The sequence below is a fragment of the Brassica napus genome, chromosome C1, assembly GCF_020379485.1.
Source record: "Brassica napus cultivar Da-Ae chromosome C1, Da-Ae, whole genome shotgun sequence".
Lineage (NCBI taxonomy): Eukaryota > Viridiplantae > Streptophyta > Magnoliopsida > Brassicales > Brassicaceae > Brassica > Brassica napus.
Window position 1 is genome coordinate 21,896,083 of NC_063444.1, and position 22,379 is coordinate 21,918,461.

The window sequence follows — 22,379 nt, forward strand, 5'->3', positions numbered from 1 at the left end:
AATAAGATGTGTGATAACTTTTTCTTAGCTCTATAATACATAGAAATACATTGGATGAATAAAATAGTAATGAAAGATTTAAATGTCGATGCTTAAATCTTTTCTCTTTTTGTGAAGAAATCATTTAGGTACATGCTTTTACAATTATATTAAAAATGATTTTACAAGCTTATTTTCATCAAAAACAGGTTCATATGACGAGAATATTTGCGTATACGATATAATAATGTTATATAGAACAAAGCACATGGTCGTTCAACAAATCTTAGATAAATATGGATATAACCTAAACAAAACAAAATAGGCCAATTGTTAGAAACACATCAAGAGATCTTTATGCTGAGTTAGAATAACCAAATTTTGATGTTGTTTGACAAATTAATCAATTATAGCAGTATAAGAGAAACAGTTACATTCTACCGGTACAATCTTCAAAACTGGTATAACACATGTTACTATTACAACCAGATGATGAAGTTTGTTATCATAATTTGAGCAAAAAAATTAGGGTTGGGCACTTCGGTTATTTTATCGGTTCGGTTTGGTTCATTTGGTTCTAGAATTTTCCAACTGAAGTAAATCATAATTGGTTTCGGTTCGGTTTGTATTCGGTTTGGTTTGTGTTTCCGTTCGGTTTAATCGGGTTCTTTAGTTTTATTCTTTTAAGAAAAATAATATTTTAAAACACATGGTCACGAGTTGGCGAATATGAAAAAAATAAACTTTGTAAACTAAATCCAATATAAAATTGAAATAAAAACATTTAAAAAAATACAAAAAGTTTATAAGAACATAATCAAATCAAATTTTAACTAAAGTAAATATAAATTAAAAAATATCATTAATAATGCTTCTTAAAAATAAACTATGTAAATTAAATCTAATATAAAACTGAAACAAAATCTTAAAAATCCACAAAAAGGTTTGTAAGAACACAAATCAAACCAAAGTTAACTAAAGTAAATAGAAAATTAAAAACCCAATAATGTTAATAAAGTTAATAATGACTTTAGTTTTAGCATTTTAGTATATTGTATAATGATAGTATGTTTAATTCATATAATAACAAAAACACATTGGTTTCTCGGTTCGGTTCAACTCGGTTTTGTTCGGATCGGTTTCGGTTTGGTTTGTTCGGATTGGGAAAATCTTAAACCAAATTCTTTGATAATATACTTTAGTTTGGTTTGGATCGGATCGGTTCAATTGGTTCGGTTTGACTCGGTTCGGTTCGGTTTTTTGTCCACCTCTAAAAAAATACTTTAGCTAAAGGTTTTAGAATAAAACCAAATTATTTAAACTTTTTTAACAAATAGAAATACTGGATTATAATTTAAAGTGTTGTCTTTCTTTTTTTCTTTTTTTTTTACGTCCAATTTAAAGTGTTGTCAAAAAAATAAAATAAACCTTACGTATTAAGTTTGTATGACACTACAAGAAAACATGGGGATTCTGATGGCCGAAATCGTCGGAAATTCGTCGGAATAGCCCGATTCCGACGAATTTCTGACGAACCCGTCCGTCGGTATCGTTTCGTCGGAAAAAAAAAAAATTCGTCGGAATTTCGTCAGTACTTCCGACAACTTTCTAACGAATACCGAGAAACGTCATTCTGACGAACTTCCGACGATATTACGATGCGGACACACGAGACCAGAGTTCATCGGAAAAACTACGTACTGACGGACAACGTTCCTCGGACAATTCCGACGTAGGGTGTTCCTCGGTGTATTCCGACGAACACTGGTCGTCGGAATATACCGACGAACCTAGTTCGTCGGTATATTCCGACGAAATGTGGTTCGTCGGTACATTCCGACGGATATATATCCGTCGGTATATTCCGACGACCCTGTCCGTCGGTATATACCAATTTTAAAAATGAATTGATTTTGCATTTTTATATATTTTTTGATATTAATAAATTAAAAAAATCAGAAATTTAAAACTAATAATATTATATAATTTAAATTCATACAAACCGAAATAGGAAAAATACATTCAGAAAGTTTAAAATTCATACAAACCGAAATTGGAAAAAAAACATTCCGAAAGTTTTAAAAAGCCAAAATAAACTAAGATGAACTCGAAGACATCAAACGATCTAGCTTCTGCATAATCTCGGTGTTGAACTTCTTCTGGGATGCCAAGTCAGCAAGGATAGTGGCATTCTCCGAACGGATAGTGGCATTCTCCGAAAGGATAGTGGTGTTCTGCTCCTCCAATGCCCCAATCCGTTCATCTTTGTCATGTAGCTCGTCGAGAATCATGGGATCGGCATACGGAGCTTGCGAAGAAGATGCCGGATACGAAGAAGCACGACGGGCCAACCCAACTAAACGGCCTCCTTTCCTTTTAGGAACCGCCTACAAAAATATTTAAAGTAAGTAAATAGGGACAAGTAAGTAATCGACATTATAAAAAAAATATATTAATAAAAAAAATTACCTTTTCAACCATCTCATTTATTTGCAATAGAGACAGGTTGGTTGAAGCTCCCGTAGAGTCGCCGTCATCAGAGAGAGGCTGAGATTGAGAAACTATTTCAGCTTCCACCAAATCAACTACACCTTTGATCACGGGGTCCTGAATTTGACCCGTCGTCTTGTTAGTGTGAGCCACCTTAATGAGTTGGAGACGATCAACGGGATTACCGTCATTTGCTTCGATCTAAAAAAACCGCCATTATTAGCCAAGAAATATATAAAATATTTATTTAAAAAATATAAAGATAAATAATAATAAAAAACTTACAAGTTCATCCTCCTTAGTAGACATAGAGCAAGCGCCGAGGTTGTGCACATACATACCTTTCCCGCCACGATCGCTCTTCCGGTTCCTGGAGTTCCGGGAAGACGTCTCTGCAGTTTCTTCCTTCTCCCAATGAGCTATCAACTGCTCCCACACCATCCCGTTGATGAACCGTGGCTTCTTGTTCTTCTGCCAAACTGTCTTCCACGCGTTTATCTGCTTTGTGTAAGAGTCCATGGCCTTTTCGTTGAATTTCTTACGGACTGTTTCCGTAAGATCGGAGTGCCAGTTGAACTCTTGCTACAAAACAAACACAATTTAATAAGTAAATATATTTAAAAAAATGTAAAAACTTTAAAAAAATGAAGAGTTACTATACCGCAAATTGACGAAACCACAACTCTCGTTCGTCGGAAGGGATCACACTCCACTTTGGATATCCAAAACGGAGCATGGAGTACATCATCTGGTGGATGCTCCGGCTAATGCCATTTTTCGACTTGGTGAACCTTTAAAAAAAATACAAGTTAGCAAGTTAATTAAAGGAAAAAATATAACGGTACAAATAAAAAAAATACTAACCAATTGCTATGGCCTCGTCGTGGGTTGGGTTGGACAAAACGGGAGATGCTCTCGACCTGGTTGTTGAACCAATAGATGAACCGGCATGACCCCCGGATCCTGTTGAGCAGCAGCGTGAGGGGCAGCGTGAGGGGCAGAGGGAGCTGGAGCGGGAATATATGCGGGAACCGAGTCATGAGACGATCCCGATGCACGGGAACTGCTCACCGAACTACGTCGAAGACGGGCTGCGGGGCGGGCTTCATCCTCGGCCCTAAAAAAAAAATTAATATATCAAACATATTTTCAAATCATTTCTATTTTTAATGTTTTCATTTATATATTTACAAAAGGTTTTATAAACGTTTTAAAAAAAACTATTAAACCTTTTATATATATATATATATATGTATACAAAATTATAAAAAATTTATAAATATAGAAAAATGTTGTTAAAAATTTATAAATGAAGAAAAATGTTGTTAAATATTTATATTTTTTAAAAAAAACGTTTTATTATACATAGTTTATTAGTGGAAACTTATAAAAAATTATAAAAAATTTTAAAATTTTTATTATACATGATTTACATATATATATATGTATACAAAATTATAAAAAATTTATAAATATAGAAAAATGTTGTTAAATATTTTTAAAAAATTTTAAAAACGTTTTATTATATATATTTCATTACTGGAAACTTGAAAAATGTTTTTAAAAATAAAAAAAAAACATTTTAAAAAATCAAAAAACGTTTTTAAAAATCAAAAAACGTTTTTAAAAATCAAAAAATGTTCCAAAAAAAACTAAAACAACAATCCAAACAACAATCCTAACTTATATATCCTAAACTATCAATCAAACAACCTAAAATCCGAGATCTAACATCCAAAACCCTAAACAATTGAGATTAAAGAAGGTTTGGGATGATTCTTACATGATTTAGGGTTTGGGGGAGGAATCGCCGGTGTAGAGGGAGGAATCGCCGGTGTAGAGAGAGGAATCGCCGGTGAATCGCCGGTGGAGAGAGGAATTTAGAGAGAGAGATGCGGAGATAACAAAGAAAGAAGAAGGAGGAGTGTTATTATATCAGACGATTCCGACGGACACGGGTTCGTCGGTATTCCGTCGGTATAATTAAAATATACCAAATGCCAATTCGCGAAAATTTTCAAGCGGTTTGGTTCTCCCGGGCAAATTGAAATTCCGACGGAATGTGTCCGTCAGTATATTCCGATGGACACATTCCGTCGGTATATTCCGACGGAATTCCGACGACTTAGTGTTTAGGGTGTTGATTTCAAGTTTCTAAATGCAAAATCCAAATCTTTGATAATATATATAGGATTTGCATAAAGATTTAACAATAAAAATGTTTTATAACACGATTTTACACAATAACATTTTTTGTAGTGTAAGCTTATATAAATATGATTGTATAAGTATATAATGTTAAGATGAGATGTTATGAAAACAATGATACGCATATACCTGCAATTGCTTCATGAACATTACGTGGCAATAATGCTGAAAAAGCAAACGGAAGGAGGCGCTGCATAATTACATGACAATCATGACTCTTCAAGCCAGTAAACTTTCCTTCGCTTCTATCAACGCAGTTCCCCAAATTTGATGCATATCCGTCAGGAAATTTCACTTTATCTGTAATCCAATCAAAGAACTCTTCTTTTCTAGCACCATCTAGCCGATAAATGGGAAAATGGGCCGTACCGTTCTCATCAACGTGAAGTTCAGAACGATCACAAATATCGACTAAATCCAACCTTGACTTCAAATTATCCTTCGTTTTACCTTGGATGTTAAGGACTGTGTTCATCAGATTATCGAAGAAGTTCTTCTCAATATGCATGACATCTGAATTATGCCGCAATAGATGACTCTCCCAATATGGCAGATCCTAGAAAATACTCTTTTTGTGCCAGTTATGTAGCTCTCCAACCGCATTGACTCGAATGTTTTCATGTCCACCTACATCTGGCGTCCTTTCTGCATCAAAATACCTAAACTGCTTCAACAAATCTTTCCCACTAACTTCCTCAGGTGGACCATCAAACACCTGCTTGTTCTTCGTAAACGAAGTCTTACTCCTGCGGTATGGATGATCAGGTGGTAGAAATCGTCTGTGACAGTCAAACCAACACGTTTTCCTTCCGTTCTTTAGTTGGAAAGCATCTGTGTCATCTTGACAATATGGACATGATAGCTTCCCATGTGTTGTCCATCCAGATAACATACCATATGCTGGAAAGTCACTTATTGTCCACATAAGTACTGCCCGCATCTGAAAGTTTTCTTTGCGCGAAACATCGTATGTCTCAAAACCATACGCCCATAGTTGTTGCAACTCATATATTAGTGGTTGAAGAAACACATCTAGTGATCTTTTAGGATGATCTGGCCCGGGGACGAGAATTGAGAGAAACAAAAACTCTCGTCGCATGCTCAAGCTCGGCCGTAAGTTGTACGGTGTCACAATAACTGGCCATAGAGAATATTGTCTTCCATGCTTTCCAAATGGGCTGAAACCATCAGTAGATAATCCAAGATAAACATTTCTTCTCTCTTCCGCAAATTCTGGATATGTTGACTGGAAATGTTTCCAAGCCTTTGCATCTGAAGGATGTCTAATCTCACCATTTGTGGAATACTCTGCATGCCATCTCATTGCTTTTGCTGTGCGCTCACACTGATACAACCTCTTCAATCCTTCCGTCAAAGGCAAATACCACATTCTTTTGAATGGGATCGGAACTCTTCCCCTCGTCTCCTGATAACGAGGTTTCCCACAAAATTTGCATACATTCCGTGTCTCATCCGCTCTCCAGTAGATCATGCGGTTGTCAATACATACATCTATCACTTCATACGGTAGTTGAAGACCTGCAACAAGTTTCTGAACCTCGTAGTATGAACCCGGTGCAAGGTTATCCTCAGGTAGAATACCTTTGACAAAATCAGTAATCGCATCCATAGATTCTTCAGCCAAATTATAGTCTGTCTTAATACCCATTAATCTAGTTGCAGATGATAAGACTGAATGACCATCTCTACAATTTTGATACAAAGGTTGTTTTCCTGCATCCAACATGTCAAAAAATCTCCTAGATTCGGGGTTTGGTTCTTCCCCTCTATAATGATCATGTACCATCTGCTCAGTACCTACACCATAATCTATATCCATTCTAGATTCTTCTAACCTAATATCAGGCTGAGGTTCACTAACAGGCTGAGGTTCGCTAGTACTACCATATTCATAACCAGTTTCCCCATGAAGGTACCAAACTTTATAATTACGTGAAAACCCTTTCATATACAAATGAGTCCAAAGATCAAATTCTTTTATAACCTTATTATTATTGCAAGAAGAGCAGAGACATCTTAACATACCACTTTTTGCATCCGGTTGCTGTTGAACAAGCCTCATGAATTCTCCAATCCCTTGAACGTATTCTTCCATAAGCAAATTGGTGTTCGGATCCAAATGAGGTTTATCCATCCACGAACGATAATAAACTTCTGAAGACATGATTTTCACGGAATTGTTATGACTAAAGAGAATGAAGAGATAATGAAGTGTGAATGAGTTGAATGAGGAGGGGTTGTATTTATAGGAAATTGCTTACGGACCTCCGACGACTTTCCGACGAAATTCCGACAGATGTAAAGCAGTCCGTCGGAATTCCGTCGGTATTGTCCAATCTCAAACAGCTATACAACGGTCATATATATTTGTCGGCAACGGTCACATGGTTCGTCGGAATTCCGTCGGAAAATACCGACGGCATTCCGACGACTTTGCTGTTAATCGGAATGTCGTCGGAAATTCGTCGGAATATACCGACGAACTTCCGACGACTACAACGGTTACATTTTTTATCGGAATGTCGTCGAAAAGTCGTCGGAAAATTCTGACGAACCATGTTTCGTCGGAATTCCGTCGGAAATGGCCGACGGAATTCCGACGACTTAATTTTTTTGGATTTGGTCGGAAATTTATCAGTATTCCGTCAAAAATGTCCGACGACATTGGTGTCCGTCGGAACCTCCGTCAGAATTCGATGTGTTTTCTTGTAGTGTGAAGACAATAAACTCACACCACTATCCTACATCAAAAATAAACAATATCATATGCATACAATCTCCGTTTTGCAAATTAGCAATTACACCACTCACAAAAGAATCATGCGAAATACAGGTTCTAATCAAACATGAATACAACCTAATAAATTTAGAAACAAACTTGAATATATATTTGCCAAAATATCAAATCCGGCGCGAAGCGCGGATCTTTCCTGGTTATCTTCTATTTTCACGTTGTCATGTTATTTTGATCTTTCTTTTTCATTTTCTCAGTGTGGATATTGTTGATGCAAAGAATGGCTCATGAGATTTCATGACAGTAAAGGAGGCGGTCGCTGCGGCTCTGACATGTCTACTCAGAATTAATATTTGAGATTGGGTAAAGAAAAACAAATATAACCAGTTGGCGATGACAAATAGTCCATCATACTTACGGAAAACCTAAATGCTAAATAGAGCATCTAAACTTCCCACTCTACCACACTAACTTTATCTTTATAGTTTGATTATATTTTGCTTATATTTTACTTTTTGCTTACTTTTAAATTTCTATTCGAAATTTAAAATTTGTTGTTCTTACCATGAAAAAAATATAAATTTGAGTTTCTTAGGATGGATACTTTGTAATGTTGTGTTTAGTTGTTCCCAAAAGGCCTAAAGTTTCATGCAAGGAATTTGCTAAGACCCTTTTTTTTGTGGGAATGAAAACTTTAACTTTTTGAGGTTGATAGCTAAATTCCATTTTCGTTTGAGAACAATATTTGTTTTCCATTTTTCCTAAATTATAAGAACATATTTCTTCAGTTTGTGATTTTGTGTAATAGTGTTGTTCGTTTGGTTGCCGCATCCACCTGCGTCTGCGGCAATGTTTTGAAAAATTCGTGTTCGTTTGGTTGACGCAGGAAGCTGCGTCTGACGCTGCGTCTGACGCTGCGTCCGAACGCCGCGTCCTGCGGCTGACGCCGATAAAACCCGCGGCTGCGACGTAAATTATGCGGCCGATAACGTAATTTACTATTTTGCCCTTAATATGTTTCAGTATTTACAAAAATACCTAACCTAGATTGACGCAGCCGCATCTTGTTTTCCAAATTGACGCAACCTTGATATCTCTTTCCATCTCCATCTCAGGCAGACCTCGAGCTCTCTCATCTCCATCTCCGATACAGACCTCGAGCTCTCTCATCTCCATCTCACACAGCCACGAGCTCTCTCATCTCCATCTCCATCTTCGACGTAGACCTCGAGCTCTCTCATCTCCATCTCAGACGCAGACCTCGAGCTCTCTCCTCTCTGACGCAGCACGAGCTCTCTCTTCTCCTCCGATTTGGGTTTCAAGCATAGTTGAGGTAACTGTCACTTGTCTCTATTTTTGTGTTTCATATGAGTTTTTGGGAGTGTGTTTTGGATCCAAGATCCAAGTTCATAACTAAGACAAGAAGAAGCTGATAGTGATGGTCTTTGTTCTAAAGCATTTAGGATATGGGTTTGTGTCTGATGGGGATGGTTTACTGATGCTTTTGTTCATAACTATCAGTTCCCTCTGATACTGTATTGATGTACTTTGTCACAGCTATTGGAAAGAAGTGCTTGAAGAGAGGCGTAAAATCAACTGGGTGCTTGCAAAAACCTTGTGGCTAGAGCTTGTCTGGACTGTTGACTGGTGGGCAGGAGTAAAGGTACCCTCTTTTCCCTATTTATATGCTACTGGGTTCTTTCTACTGACTGCATTTGTCTAAGTAACTTGAGTTTTGGTGTGTGAGGAGTTTGCTTGTGTGACATGTTATGTTTCTCTTCTCATCTTGTTTGTAGGATTCTTTCTGCCTGCTGTTGTAAGGCCTATCTTACATTCACTTGAGGCTTCCAAACAAGTTAAAGCCCCTCCTTCTTATATACTTTGTGTTTGCAAATTTTCTTCGTTTGTTTTTTATGTTTCCAAGTTCTGTATTTTTGTTGTTGTGTGTTGTACATAACACTTATCTCCATGCTTTTGCTTCTCCTCGCTTTGCTTCTTATTCTTGTGATTTTACTTGTTCATTTATGTGTCTCTGTAAATTTATATGCTTTCCCTCATGTACTATCACGTTTTATTGCTTTCAAAAGCAAGGATTGGGCATAAGATTGACTTGTTAGTCAGCCCATTGTTTAGTACTTGGTAATGTCTAGCCAAAACTAAATCCTTCAAGTGGTTTTTTGCAGGTTATTGCTGGTGTCACTGGGAAGAAACAGAGCTAAATACATGCAATGACTTTCCCCTGTTTTCTTACATTCAGATTCCTTCTTTGTCTTTTAACTCTTTCCATTCACAAGTGAAATAAGCTAGACCTCATGTTGTTTTTTTACATAAAGGCATGCGTGTAAAGTACACTTTGTTCATCCTTTTTATCACATGTATTCGGTTCTTAATGACAAATCTAAAAGCTTCAAACTTTTGTTGCCACATGAAAGTGCATATAGATTCATCACAAAGATATTAAGTTTACATTATGATGAAATTGCTAGTCTTACATACACTCTTAATAGCTCTTTTACATCAACTTGATCCTCAACAGGTAGACCATGTGATAAATATTTTGATATATTAGTTTTTGTCTTAATTTAATTATTATTTATGACAAAAAATGTTGTTATATTTATATATTTGACTAATAATTTATTACCAATTAAATATAATATTTTTAAAGATGTAAATAATATTTTTATAGATGAACATATGCTTGTGATAAAATGATTTATGATAAAAAAATGTTGTTAAATTTATTACTAATTAAATATAATATTTTGATGAATGTAAATATTACAATTTTACAAATTTAAATCTACATTTTATTTATTTAAAATACAATTTTACAAATTCATAAAATTAAAATATGAAATAAATGAAAATTGCGTCTACGGCAACCAAACGAACATAACTAAATCTACTTTCCGCGTCTGCGGCTGCGGCTGCGGCAATGTCCTGCGTCTTCGAAACGAATAACAAGTTGCGTCTGCGGCTGCGGCTGAGTCTGCGGCTGCAAAACGAACAACAACCAAAGGAACAGACGCAGCCCGTAGCCGCATACTCAGCCGCAGCCGCAGCCGCAGGAACCTGCGTCAATGAAACGAACATCCCTAACTATGCACATAAAGTCTAGGGGGGGGGGCTTATTGTACTAGGGGTTTCGTAAAATTCTGAGGGTTTTAGATCCGGTGGGATTTGGTGGGTTTTAGAGATTTGATGGAGATTTTGATGGGGGATTTGATAGAGTTTTGATGGGGGATTTGATAAAATTTTAACAAAAGAAAAATTCAATATGCTGCTACAATAGCTTCTCACCAGCTTCTCATATCGTCTAAAAATTCAATATGCTGTTTTGTTGCATCAGGCTTTTGACAGATGGGGTAAGGTGGTAATGAATTGGATATGTTAAATTAGCTTCAAAGATTACTTGTGAGTTGTGAAAGAGAAGAAGCATGATACAACTATTGTGTATACTCCTTTGCAAGATTTTCTTTTGTATAAATCTTCCTTCAGTTGTTGATATCAGAACCTTAAGTGTACCTATCTAGTGACCAGTTTGTCAAACCATTTTGATGCATTCTTTGGATTGACGCAATGGAGAATTGGTTGCTCAGCCATATTAATATTTTAGCTTCTTATGAAAGATCTAAATCTTGGTCAATATTATCTTATTTCCACAGATTCTTCCAAAAACTACATCGAGTTTTTTTACCTCGCTCTTGTGGTGATAAGATATAACAGCAGGCAAGTTCATTCCCACTAAATAACTACTGTATGATGTTGCAGAGATATACTCTCGAATAGCAGCTCATCAGATAAGTATTCAAATCTGTTATATATTTTGCAAACGTGTTGCATATCTAGTCATCTGGTTTTGACGTCTTGGCCTTTGCTTTTAGATGCGTGGGAAGGTGAAACTATTATGTGCTCTCTCTCCCTGTGCTCCCACTAGAAGATCATCTTTTTTAAGAATTATGGTTCAGTTAATTGGAAACAATGGAGCTCTTGTATGTTTCTTGAGTCATGTTTTCTCAGGTTTTAATGTTTTCTCAGCAACGAGCTCTGCCTTTAGAGCTTCATGTATATTGTTGGAGCTGGAGAAGTGTGATACAGAACTTTAATTGAGTTTATTGCTAAACCATTTAGCTAATAACATTTTTCCAGCTGAATTATTGACACATTCAATACAAAAGGTTTAAATTATTAGTGTAGTGCAATAGGTTTAGCAATAACTAATAACCAACATTCTCCTTGGAAACATGGACCCAAATAAATCAACGAATGTCTTAAGTTCCCTGAACATGAACCAATTCCTACATACACATGCACTTATCAAAGGATACAACCTTGAAGCCAGAAATATTTCAGCTTCCACACTTCGAGATTCTCCAAGGTTCCTCTGACCTTCTCCACATTCACCTTTTTTCCTCTTCCTCAACACTCTCCGAGTCCCAAATCTGTCTTCCCGCCATGTTCACTGACGTAAGCCTTTACTTGTCAGGGCCTTCTCCGCTTCCGCCGCGGTAAAAGTACTCCGGTCACACAAGCTTCGGACTCCACTGGTATTCCTGTTTCGATCTCTTACGTGACAAATTCTTTGAACGTGACAGATTCGTTAAGGGTTGAGAGTTTTGGCCTCAATTGATTTCAAATGTGTAAAGGATAATAAGGAAGCAGTCAATGTTGGAATTCATACCGGTTTATAACGATTTATAAATCAACCTATGAATTTAGTTTGCCTAGATCTCATGCAAATACTGAAATGAATCTAGATCTTATGGTTACGAATATACCTGCTTATTCGCAGCGGAAAGATGAATAAACCAAGTCGAGATTTCAAGCACTTCAAACGTCGTGCCTCTATCGGTATCCACACACGCACGAACTGGATCGATACGGGGTGCTAGTGCCGTTGAGATCAAATCTCAAAACCTTGACAAACTCTTTTGTCTCCTTAAGGTTTAGCCATCACGTTTTCTTTTTGTTTCCGTCACTCACACAAAAACATCAACGACACAAACTTATCTATCAATGTGCATGTGACCTAATTATAATCACATTAGAATTATGGACTAAGCCCATTAGTATTAGTTACTCTAAGCCCACGTGCAATCATTATTGCATATTACATGCATATTTAAGTTTCGTACATATCACATATGTATTTATTATATGTATATTATATAACATAAATATAAACCCTAAAATATTTATAATCCAATTCGCTTAGGGGTGTGACCTTATAAGATCATATAATATTAGTAATGAATTCTCAATCCATAAGTTATAAGTGGTTTCTAGCAAAACATTATAACCACCTAATATTATATGATTGTCAAACCTCGACACTACGACTTTAACAAGAGTAAGTACAAATGATTTTAGGACATTCCCAACAATCTTCCACTTGTACTAGAATCATATATTCTCATAATCCCTTTGTCTCTATATCTCGATTTCAGCATAAGGCAAGAACTAGTGTCATTCTTATTAGGCTAGATCATGTTTATCGTATTTATACTGATAAAACAAACGACTGACATTCATCTCGTTTGAGCAGGGCCATGCATTTCTCAGTATCAAATCTTCGATAGGCCCAAAGATATTTATCTCCCATTATATGGGAGAGACAAATCCCATCTTGTTCCATCCATGTTCCTTACAAACTTTATAGAACACCTAATCAATGCCTTTATAATCACCAGTTACGGCTGACGTTTGACAAGGTCAAAGTGAACTAATCCCGAAGTAAAGAATCATGACGAACTCAAGTCTAAGGACTATACTCTGTAGTCATAATGAGAAACTCTTATGACACTCATATAACAATCTTGTAGAGTTCTCATAGCGGGTCAGTCCGATCATGTGTTCTCTAACACATATCTATGTGATTGACTTCAATACCACATATTGAATGACTCCATGAAACTTAGTCATCAATCACCTCACATACTAGCCATTCATGGTTAGTAATGTCCCACGTTAACAACCTTGACTTGGGACCTCAATAATTTATAACATCTTTCACTTATAGGGTTTCATGATCAAGTTACATACTTGATGACCTATAAAAATAATATAAATTATTTTGGGACATTTATTTAATTATCCAATAATTAAATAAATATGAAAGAATTTCATTAATTTTAAAACATAACCAAATGTATGTTAATATGAACATCATATCATAAACGTAAATTCTCCCACTAAAATCAAGATCACATCTTAATATACTTACTGGCCACGACTGCAGCATGACTCTCATGCTTAGGTCATAGAAGAGGCTTGGTCAATGGATCAACAACATTTGTATCTGTTGAGACTCTTCTATGGTGCTTTTCTTGGAACTCTTCCAACTCACCGCTCCTCCAATAAGACAAAAGATGAAACCAGATTGTGATCGGAAATCATCTTTGTTGTCTGAAAAACTGGCATCGCTGTAACCACTTACAACAAGCTCATCACTTCCTTCATAGACCAAAAACTTATATTTAGTATTTCTCAAATACTGAGGATAGTCTTGACTGCTATCCAGTGACTTTAACCTGGATCAGATTGGTATCGACTCGTCATGCTCAAAGCACATTCAACATCTGGACGAGTACAAAGCATAACATACATGATAGATCCTATAGCAGAAGCATATGGGATTCTACTCATTCGCTCTCGCTCATCGTGTGTCGAAGAACACTGAGTCTCGCTAAGAGTTATGCCATGAGACATTGGCAAAAACCCTTTCTTGGAATCATGCATCTTGAATCTATGTAAGACCTTATCGATATAAACATCTTAACATAATCTAATAGTCTTATTTAATCTATCTCTATAGATTCTTATTCCAAGAATATGTGCAACTACTCTCATGTCTTTTATTGAAAAAGAACCTTATGTGTTTCTCGAACTCCTTCGAGCTATATTTTACTCCCACTGTTCTTCTTGGAAAGAAATTCTCTCTCTAGAAAACACCACTACGAGCAACAAACACCACTACGAGCAACAAACACTTTGTTCTCGGTGGGGTTGTAAAAGTAATAATCCTTGGTTTCTTTAAGACAACCAATAAAGTAGTGTTCGTCAGATTTGGGTCCAAGCTTATCAATAAACATACGTTTGACATAAGAATCAGTACCCTAAATTTTCAGAAAAAGACAAATTTGGAACCTTTCCATTCCACATCTCATATGGTGTCTTCTCGACTGATTTTGATGGACATCTACTTAGCGTAAACGCAGACGTTTCTAGAGCGTGTCCCCAAAGGGGTAATGGAAAATCTGCATGACTCATCATTGACCGAACCATATATAATAAAGTTCGGTTTCTCCTTTCAAATACACCATTCAACTGTGATGTTCCCGGAGGAGTGAGCTGTGAAACAATTCCATATTTTCTCAGATGATCATTAAACGATTGACTCAAATATTCTCCACCTCGATCGGATCGAAGAGCTTTAATTTTCTTGTCAAACTTATTTTGTACTTCATTCTGAAAATCTTTGAACTTTTCAAAAGATTCAGACTTATGTTTCTAAATAAACATAACCATGAAGTACTGATACTTTCCTCTAACATTTATACTCATTGGTCCACATACATCAGTATGTATAAGTTCTAATAAGTTTTTATCTCTTTCACCGTTTCCAGCAAAATGAGCTTTAGTCATTTTACCCAACAATCAAGATTCACATTTTTCATGTGATTCGTAATCAAATGAGCTTAAAAGTCCATCACTATGATGCTTTTAAATGTGATTCTAACTTATTCTGCCCAAACGATAATGCCAAAGGAAAGTTTGATTCGTGCCGTTAGACTTGAATCTTTTGGTACTAATGTTATAAACATGCATGCTTTGGTCTAGAATATAAATTCCATTCTCTAATGGACCGCTACTATAAAAGATATCACAATGATTAAATAAACAACGCTTGTCTTTAATCGAAATGAAATCTTTCCAAATTCAAACAATGAATAATATTTCTGCGTATAGCAGGTACATAGTAGCAATTCTTAGTTTCCAAAACCATGCATAAAGACAAAGACAAATGAAATGTTCCTACAACTAATGCAGCAACTCTTGCTCCATTTCCCACACGCAGATCCACTTGTCCTTTCTTCAAGATTCTACTGTTGTTTAGGCCCTGCATATTTCTACAAATATGAGCACCACAACCGGCATCAAATACCAAAGAACAAGAATTAGAAATAGTAACATTTACTTTTATAACATAAATACATGAAGATGACGTTTCAGAAATCTTCTTCTTTTTCAGATCTTCCAAGTATTTCTCACAGTTTCTTTTCCAATGTCTAGAGCCATTATAATAATGGCACTTATCAACATTAGAAGGACCCAACTTAAACTTAGGAGAAGGGTCAGGCTTGCTTGGATTCGCAATCCAGCCTGACTTACCCTTTCCTTTGTTCTTACCTTGTTTCTTAAACTTGTTACCCCCTTGTACCATAAGAACATTTGGGGTATCCTTCTTGATGTTGGGTTCAGCTGTTTTAAGCATCCCATGCAACTCAGTCAAAGTCTTTGTCAAGTTGTTCATGTTGTAGTTCATAACAAACTGATCATAGCTTGACGGCAATGACTGTAGAATGAGATCAGTCGTCAACTCTTGGCTGATAGGACAATCCAGTTATCAATATAACCCATCATCTTAATGACATGTGGACTAACTGGACCATCTATTGGTAGCTTGCACTCAATGAGAGACTTAACCGTTTGGTATCTCTCAGTTCGAGCTTGCTCCCGAAACATACCTTTCAGGCTAGTGATCATGTCAATTGGTGAATCCACGTTCTCATATTGCTTCTGCAAATCTGAGTTCATGGTTGCCAACATAAGACAACACACATCGACCTTATCACTAACATGCTTATCATAAGCATTTCTTTCAGCATGTTGGACATTGGTTGTAGGTTTTTCAGGAAGAACATTTTCTAGAACATAGTCCTTTTTCTCCTGTTTGAGAACAATTCTCAAGTTTCGAAACCATTCAAGGAAGTTCGACCCATTCAATTTGTCCTTCTCAAGGACATATCGCAGTGAGAATGAACAGCGGGAAGTTGACATTTCTGGAATAGAAAAATAACAAATATTAATATGATGTTTAGGAATTAGAGAAATCTTAACAATTAAGAAGACTCCTATTATATTCAAAACATTTTCCTCAAATGAATATAATAATCCAAGATCCATATTTCACTAAAATCCGAGTGAGCTTTGGCTCAACCCCCGAATGTTTAGCTATTTAGGTAAGCAACGCTTTGCTAATTATATCAAATATAATTCTTGGTTGTTAGATGACATCTTATGTCTTATCCAACTCATGTCTCTAAGCCCAAAACCGTTTTGATAGCCTAGTCAAGTAAACCAATCTTGTTTCACATGGTAAATGTTACCATCCACCTCACTCATGTAATTGCAGACATCTTGCTTTGACAAGCCCATCTTACAACGAAACGAATCTTGATGGTTGATAAAATTGGATAGACATCAAAAAATACTTGAAATTAATTGAGGAACAAATTTTAATTCAATTTTAATTTATATTTAAAACTTATATCTAATATAAAATATAAATATAACTAATACATATCTTATATGTATTTTAATTGAATTATAAATAATTAAATTAATTTTAATATAATTAAAATTATTTATTATATAATCTTATTATTTAATTCTAATCAAATTAGAACTAAATTTAAAATTATTTGATTTAACTAAATCAAGTATACTTTAGATCATGACGAGTTGGCATGAAGTAAATATTCTAAATATATTCATTTACTCAACAACTAAACATTACTATAATGCATGTGTTCACATGTAAATAATATATTCTTACCAACTACAACTGCGAGCCGCAAATTCAGAGACGAAACATGAAGTTCAAATTATTAATCGATATTACAACTAATCTATGATAATAATTCATCTGATCATATCAAATAGCTTTGTTCTGAACACAAACGCTCTTGTAACTCAAGTTAACTTAGCCGTCGTATATTCCATATACACGTCTACTGATAATCTAATATTATGATTTGTAAAATTAAAATAGAGATCCATATCCGACATGAATACGATTCATAACAAAATTACGATAATTATCTATATCAAATATAGACTAGATCTATTTTAGTATTTAACAAGTAGGCTCTAATACCACTGTTGGAATTCATACCGGTTTATAACGATTTATAAATTAACTTATGAATTTAGTTTGTCTAGATCTCATGCAAATACTGAAATGAATCTAGATCTTATGGTTCCGAATATACCTGGTTATTCGCAGTGGAAAGATGAATAAACCAAATCGAGATTTCAAGCACTTCAAACGTCGTGCCTCTATCGGTATACACACGCATACGAACTGGATCGATACGGGATGCTAGTGTCATTGAGATCAAATCTCAAAACCTTGACGAACTCTTTTGTCTCCTTAGGGTTTAGCCGTGGCGTTTTCTTTTTGTTTCCGTCGCTCACACAAAAACATCAACGACACAAACTTATCTATTAATGTGCATGTAACCTAATTCTAATCACATTAGAATTATGGACTAAGCCCATTAGTATTAGTTACTCTAAGCCAACGTTCAATCATTATTGCATATTACATGCATATATAAGTTTCGTACATATCACATATGTATTTATTATATGTATATTATATATCATATATATATAACATAAATATAAACCCTAAAATATTTATAATCCAATTCGCTTAGGTGTGTGACCCTATAGTATCATATAATATTAGTAATAAATTCTCAATCCATAAGTTATAAGCAGTTTTTAGCAAAACATTATAACCACCTAATATTATATGATTGTCAAATCTCGACACTACGACTTTAACAAGAGTAAGTACAAATGATTTTAGGACATTCCCAACAGTCGAGATAAATATCAAGGCAAGAAATTCTAATGTTGATTTACAAGCTGCGAGCTATACGAGGTTATCTTATCTTCTACTCTAGTCTACTCTTTTCTCATGTTAGCAATAAGCCCTAATCGAGTGTTTGTTTTTTTATTTTCTAAATTCCATCTCTTTAGGGTATTCTTTTCTATTGAATTTGTAGTGTAAATCAATTTTTTTAATAATTCAAAATACTCTTTGATATAAATTATTGATCAAATCCATATTTTCTAATAACCATGAATTTGTTAGAACTTTTATAAATACCATATCCAAATTTGAAGAAAAACAAAATTTGATGAAACCCCTAATACAATAAACCTCCCTAAAAATCGAGATATTTAAATTTACAAGGTTAGCATAGAAAAAGCTAAGTATTCAATAAAATCAAAATATTTTTGGGATATTAAATTGTCAAAATTTGTATCCTTTCGCTATTTTTCCTTTCATGTATTTTTTATTTGTTGATTAAGTGAAATTAAATCAAATCTTATAAAATCATCGACTTGTTATGTTTTAAATTTGACTTGATAGGGGGTTTCAAATCCAGTATAGTTCTACAAGTTTGAAAATAGATGAAAGCAGTCTCGGGCATATCTGATAAACTTTTAGGATTAGGCAGTGACATCACTTCTTTAAATAAAACAATAACAACAAACATCACGTCACTTTCACATGCTCAGAGAACGTCTCTACTGAGTTCTCGTTCTGCTGCTTTCTGCTGCCCTGACTTGCGCGAAATAAGGGTGAGCCTGTCAATTCACAAAAGTTTCAAACCTAATTTATCAATATCATTCTCATGACCACATTCATGTAAGCACACAGGTTTTCTAAGTAATGTTATGATACGTACCATTGCTTCTTTTGCAGTTAACCTGTCTTGATGATCATACCGCAGTAGCTTGTCGAGGTAATCAATCGCCTACAAGTAAGGAAAACAAGTAACAGCTTAGGGAGAAACTGTGGCAAAAGTCAAAAGTGCTTCTTAAGGAATAAAGAGAAAACAAGTTACCTCAGGTGAGACCAAATGGCGGTTGTCGGCATTGATGAATTTTGACCAAGGCTTCCTGCTATGCCTGTGGAAATAGCCCAACAATGAGAGAATTAGCCATTGGCATTTCTCTAATCATTACTCTTATAACTATAAAATGATATGTTTCTTCTGCTTACCTCCCAACAAGTGCCTCTAGTTGGGCATCAAGTTCTAACTGATACTTGTTCAGATATGCATTCAATTCATCGGTTCCAAGGACCTGCGTCAAGAGTCAAATAAATACTCTTTACAAGTGAAAAAAGCAACTTGATCGCCTCTAAAGGAAACGAGTATGATAAAGTTTAGCCACACAATTAAATTACCTTGGCAATTTTGACGAGCTGATCTTGGTTGTCATGGCCATAAAAGAAAGGTTCCTTGCGGAATATCTATAAGAGAAGATTACAAAGACGCATCAAATTATCAGATAGAAAGCTTTGCAAATTTGCAAGGTACGCAGTACTAACCATCCCAGCAAACATGCAACCGAGGCTCCACATGTCCAAGGAATAGTCATAGTCCTGTAAATCCACTAGAAGTTCGGGCCCCTTGAAGTATCTGATATAAGAGACACCATTTCAACGAGCTTAGTTACTGACAAAAAAAAAAAAAAAAAACTGCACATTGTAACCTAACCAGTTTAGACAAAACAAAAAGAGTGAGATAACATACCTTGAGGCCACACGGACGTTATACTCTTTTCCAGGATGGTAAAACTCAGCGAGACCCCAATCAATAAGGCGAAGTTTGCGCAGCTCATGGTCAATCATGACATTGTGTGGCTTGACATCTCTGTGCATTATACCTTGTGAGTGGCAGTAGTCCAACGCCTGAAGCATGACATAGAAAAATGTCACTGACCATTAATTCCAAAGATGAGAACATAGATAAAATACCTTCAAGAGCTCGTAGATGTAGTAACGGATGTCATAATCAGTCAAAGTCGGATACAGAAGCTTAAAGTCGGTGCTGTTAACATACTCAAATATCAAGCTTGGTGTTTTTGAGTGTTGATCTCTGACAACATCAAACAGCTTCACAATATTTGGCCCTCCACAGAGATTCTGAAGTATCTTAATCTCTCTTCTAATCTGTTTAATGATCATACATATTCAGATAGGCAAAAGAAATAACATCCTTTCCTAATGAAATCTATCTATATATATATATAATGTTTAGCCTCTTATCTCTTTTGCAACACTAAAGTAAATTACAGTCATGTAGACAACACACTCACCTTCTTCTTCTTGACAGGCTTGAGAATCTTGATAACGCACTTCTCATTGCTGTTGATGTTAATCCCCTCAAAAACCTCACTGTATTTGCCTCTCCCCACCTTCCTGACAACCTCGTAATCATCTTGCTCCCTGAGATACCAACACACAAAGAAGAAAAGCTTGAAACTTTTTAACCAAAAGCTTGAGATACCTAACAAAGCAACTCTACTCTAACAGTTCAAAAAATCAAGAACGAGCTAAGGAAAAAAAAAGCTTGGAATCGAAATCATCTACAGAAGAAAGATCTCAAAATCAACATGAAGAAGAAGCCTAAAGCGAATCGAAAGGAGAGATCTTTAGGGTTTTCAGAAAGAAGGAATCTTACCCCCACTGAACGTTGAGAGACTCGTAATCCCAATACTCCTTCGGCCGGATCACGTTAACGTCCGTGTATACACGAGCTTTCGACATCGCTCTCCGAACGCTGGAAGGAGAGATCTCGTCGATAGAATATGTATGTGGGCAAGGGAAAGTAGGAGCAGAAGATGATTAGGCGCACATATCATTCAGTGCGCTCGCCCGCGCTGGATTATTACCTTTACTGGGCCGTCCACTGAATTAGAGAAGAACAAAAAAATATCACAATTTATTTTAAAACGGTGCGTTTTGACAAAACCCTAAAGATAAAGAGGAGCCTGCACAGCTTTGTAAACATGGATGAAGATGGACTTTGTAAACGTGGTTGAATAAAGCAGCACGAAAGCGAGAAATGGGATTGTGAAACTAGTATCACAACATACTCAAGTCATAACCTCGCTGGTAAAATCTATGATCCAGATAGAGCTGATCAGTGAGACAGTAGCTAATGCGATGAGTTTTGAATGGTAGTAGAAATGTAGAATCATTACCCTCCAAGGGAAAGAGAAGCTTCCGGTACACTTTTTACTCGGTAGGAAATCTGAGCACCACAGTGTTAAACCGGTGATCCCGAAAGTTTAACCGGTCAAGAGGAAGACTCATGGAGAAGAGACGAGAGAGAGAAAAATGCTGTGAAAACGGAAAAGAGGGAAGCAAGGAAAGAGCTTTATAGGTACGAAACGCAGCGTGTGCTGTTGCTGTTTCTGCTCCATCTTAATTCTAATCATCTTCAAGGTTAAAAACAAAACATTCTCATAGACTGTTCAACAACCATACTTTTTTAAACATTTTTACCAAAAAAAAAAAAAAACGACCATACTTTTTTATCATTCTGTAATATTATCGGTTTTGATGTTTTATCAAGATTTTCAAATCTTGAATCTCTCTTTGGATCTTTAATATTATCCCCTACATATTAACCTTTAAATTTACCGCAACCTTTAGGACCAATCAAAGTCACACATAAATTAATAATTAAAAACATTAAATTAAATAAAAAATAGTTACAAAAAATAAAAACGCTAATTAACGACGCTAACGCTTCTAGCTAAACCATAAACCCTAAATCTTAAATTCTAAACCTTATACCCTAAATTCTAAACCCAAATCCAAACCCCTAAACCCAAACCCTATACCCTAAACTCAAATCCAAACCCCTAAACCCAAACCCCTAAACCCAAATTATATACCCTAAACCCAAAAACAAGACTATAAACCTAAAGTCTATACCCTAAACCCAAGTCCTAGACCGTAAACCCAAACCATAAACCTTAAACCCAAATTATATACCCTAAACCTAAAACCTTAACCATAAATCCAAACGGTAAATCCTAAACCCAAACCGTAAATCCTAAACTCAAA

General features: G+C 35.6%; 1 protein-coding gene and 1 long non-coding RNA gene across 2 annotated transcripts; one reads left to right on the forward strand and one right to left on the reverse strand.

Moving 5' to 3' along the window:
• The first annotated feature begins 8,108 nt into the window (after positions 1 to 8,108).
• On the forward strand, positions 8,109 to 9,847 carry LOC125580806. Its single transcript, XR_007318584.1, has 2 exons — positions 8,109 to 8,765; positions 8,990 to 9,847. It is a non-coding gene; the product is annotated as an uncharacterized LOC125580806 (long non-coding RNA).
• Positions 9,848 to 18,838: 8,991 nt separating this feature from the next.
• LOC106404327 (casein kinase II subunit alpha-2) lies at positions 18,839 to 21,213 on the reverse strand. The gene is made up of 10 exons (XM_022706831.2): positions 20,986 to 21,213; positions 20,621 to 20,750; positions 20,280 to 20,474; positions 20,056 to 20,213; positions 19,851 to 19,941; positions 19,707 to 19,772; positions 19,521 to 19,603; positions 19,363 to 19,426; positions 19,204 to 19,272; positions 18,839 to 19,102 (listed from the first exon to the last, which is right to left on the reverse strand). Exons 1-10 carry the CDS (start codon positions 21,069 to 21,071, stop codon positions 19,043 to 19,045), a joined length of 1,002 nt encoding a protein of 333 aa, XP_022562552.2. The 5' UTR covers positions 21,072 to 21,213; the 3' UTR covers positions 18,839 to 19,042.
• Positions 21,214 to 22,379: the final 1,166 nt, after the last annotated feature.

Excerpts from the sequence above, each read along its gene's own strand:
- LOC106404327 (XM_022706831.2), bottom strand. The coding sequence starts at position 21,071 with ATGTCGAAAGCTCGTGTATACACGGACGTTAACGTGATCCGGCCGAAG. Across the intron at positions 20,751-20,985 it reads TCTCTCAACGTTCAGTGGGG|GGAGCAAGATGATTACGAGG; the intron begins GTAAGATTCCTT and ends TTGGTATCTCAG. Across the intron at positions 19,604-19,706 it reads AGCTCGTCAAAATTGCCAAG|GTCCTTGGAACCGATGAATT; the intron begins GTAATTTAATTG and ends CTCTTGACGCAG.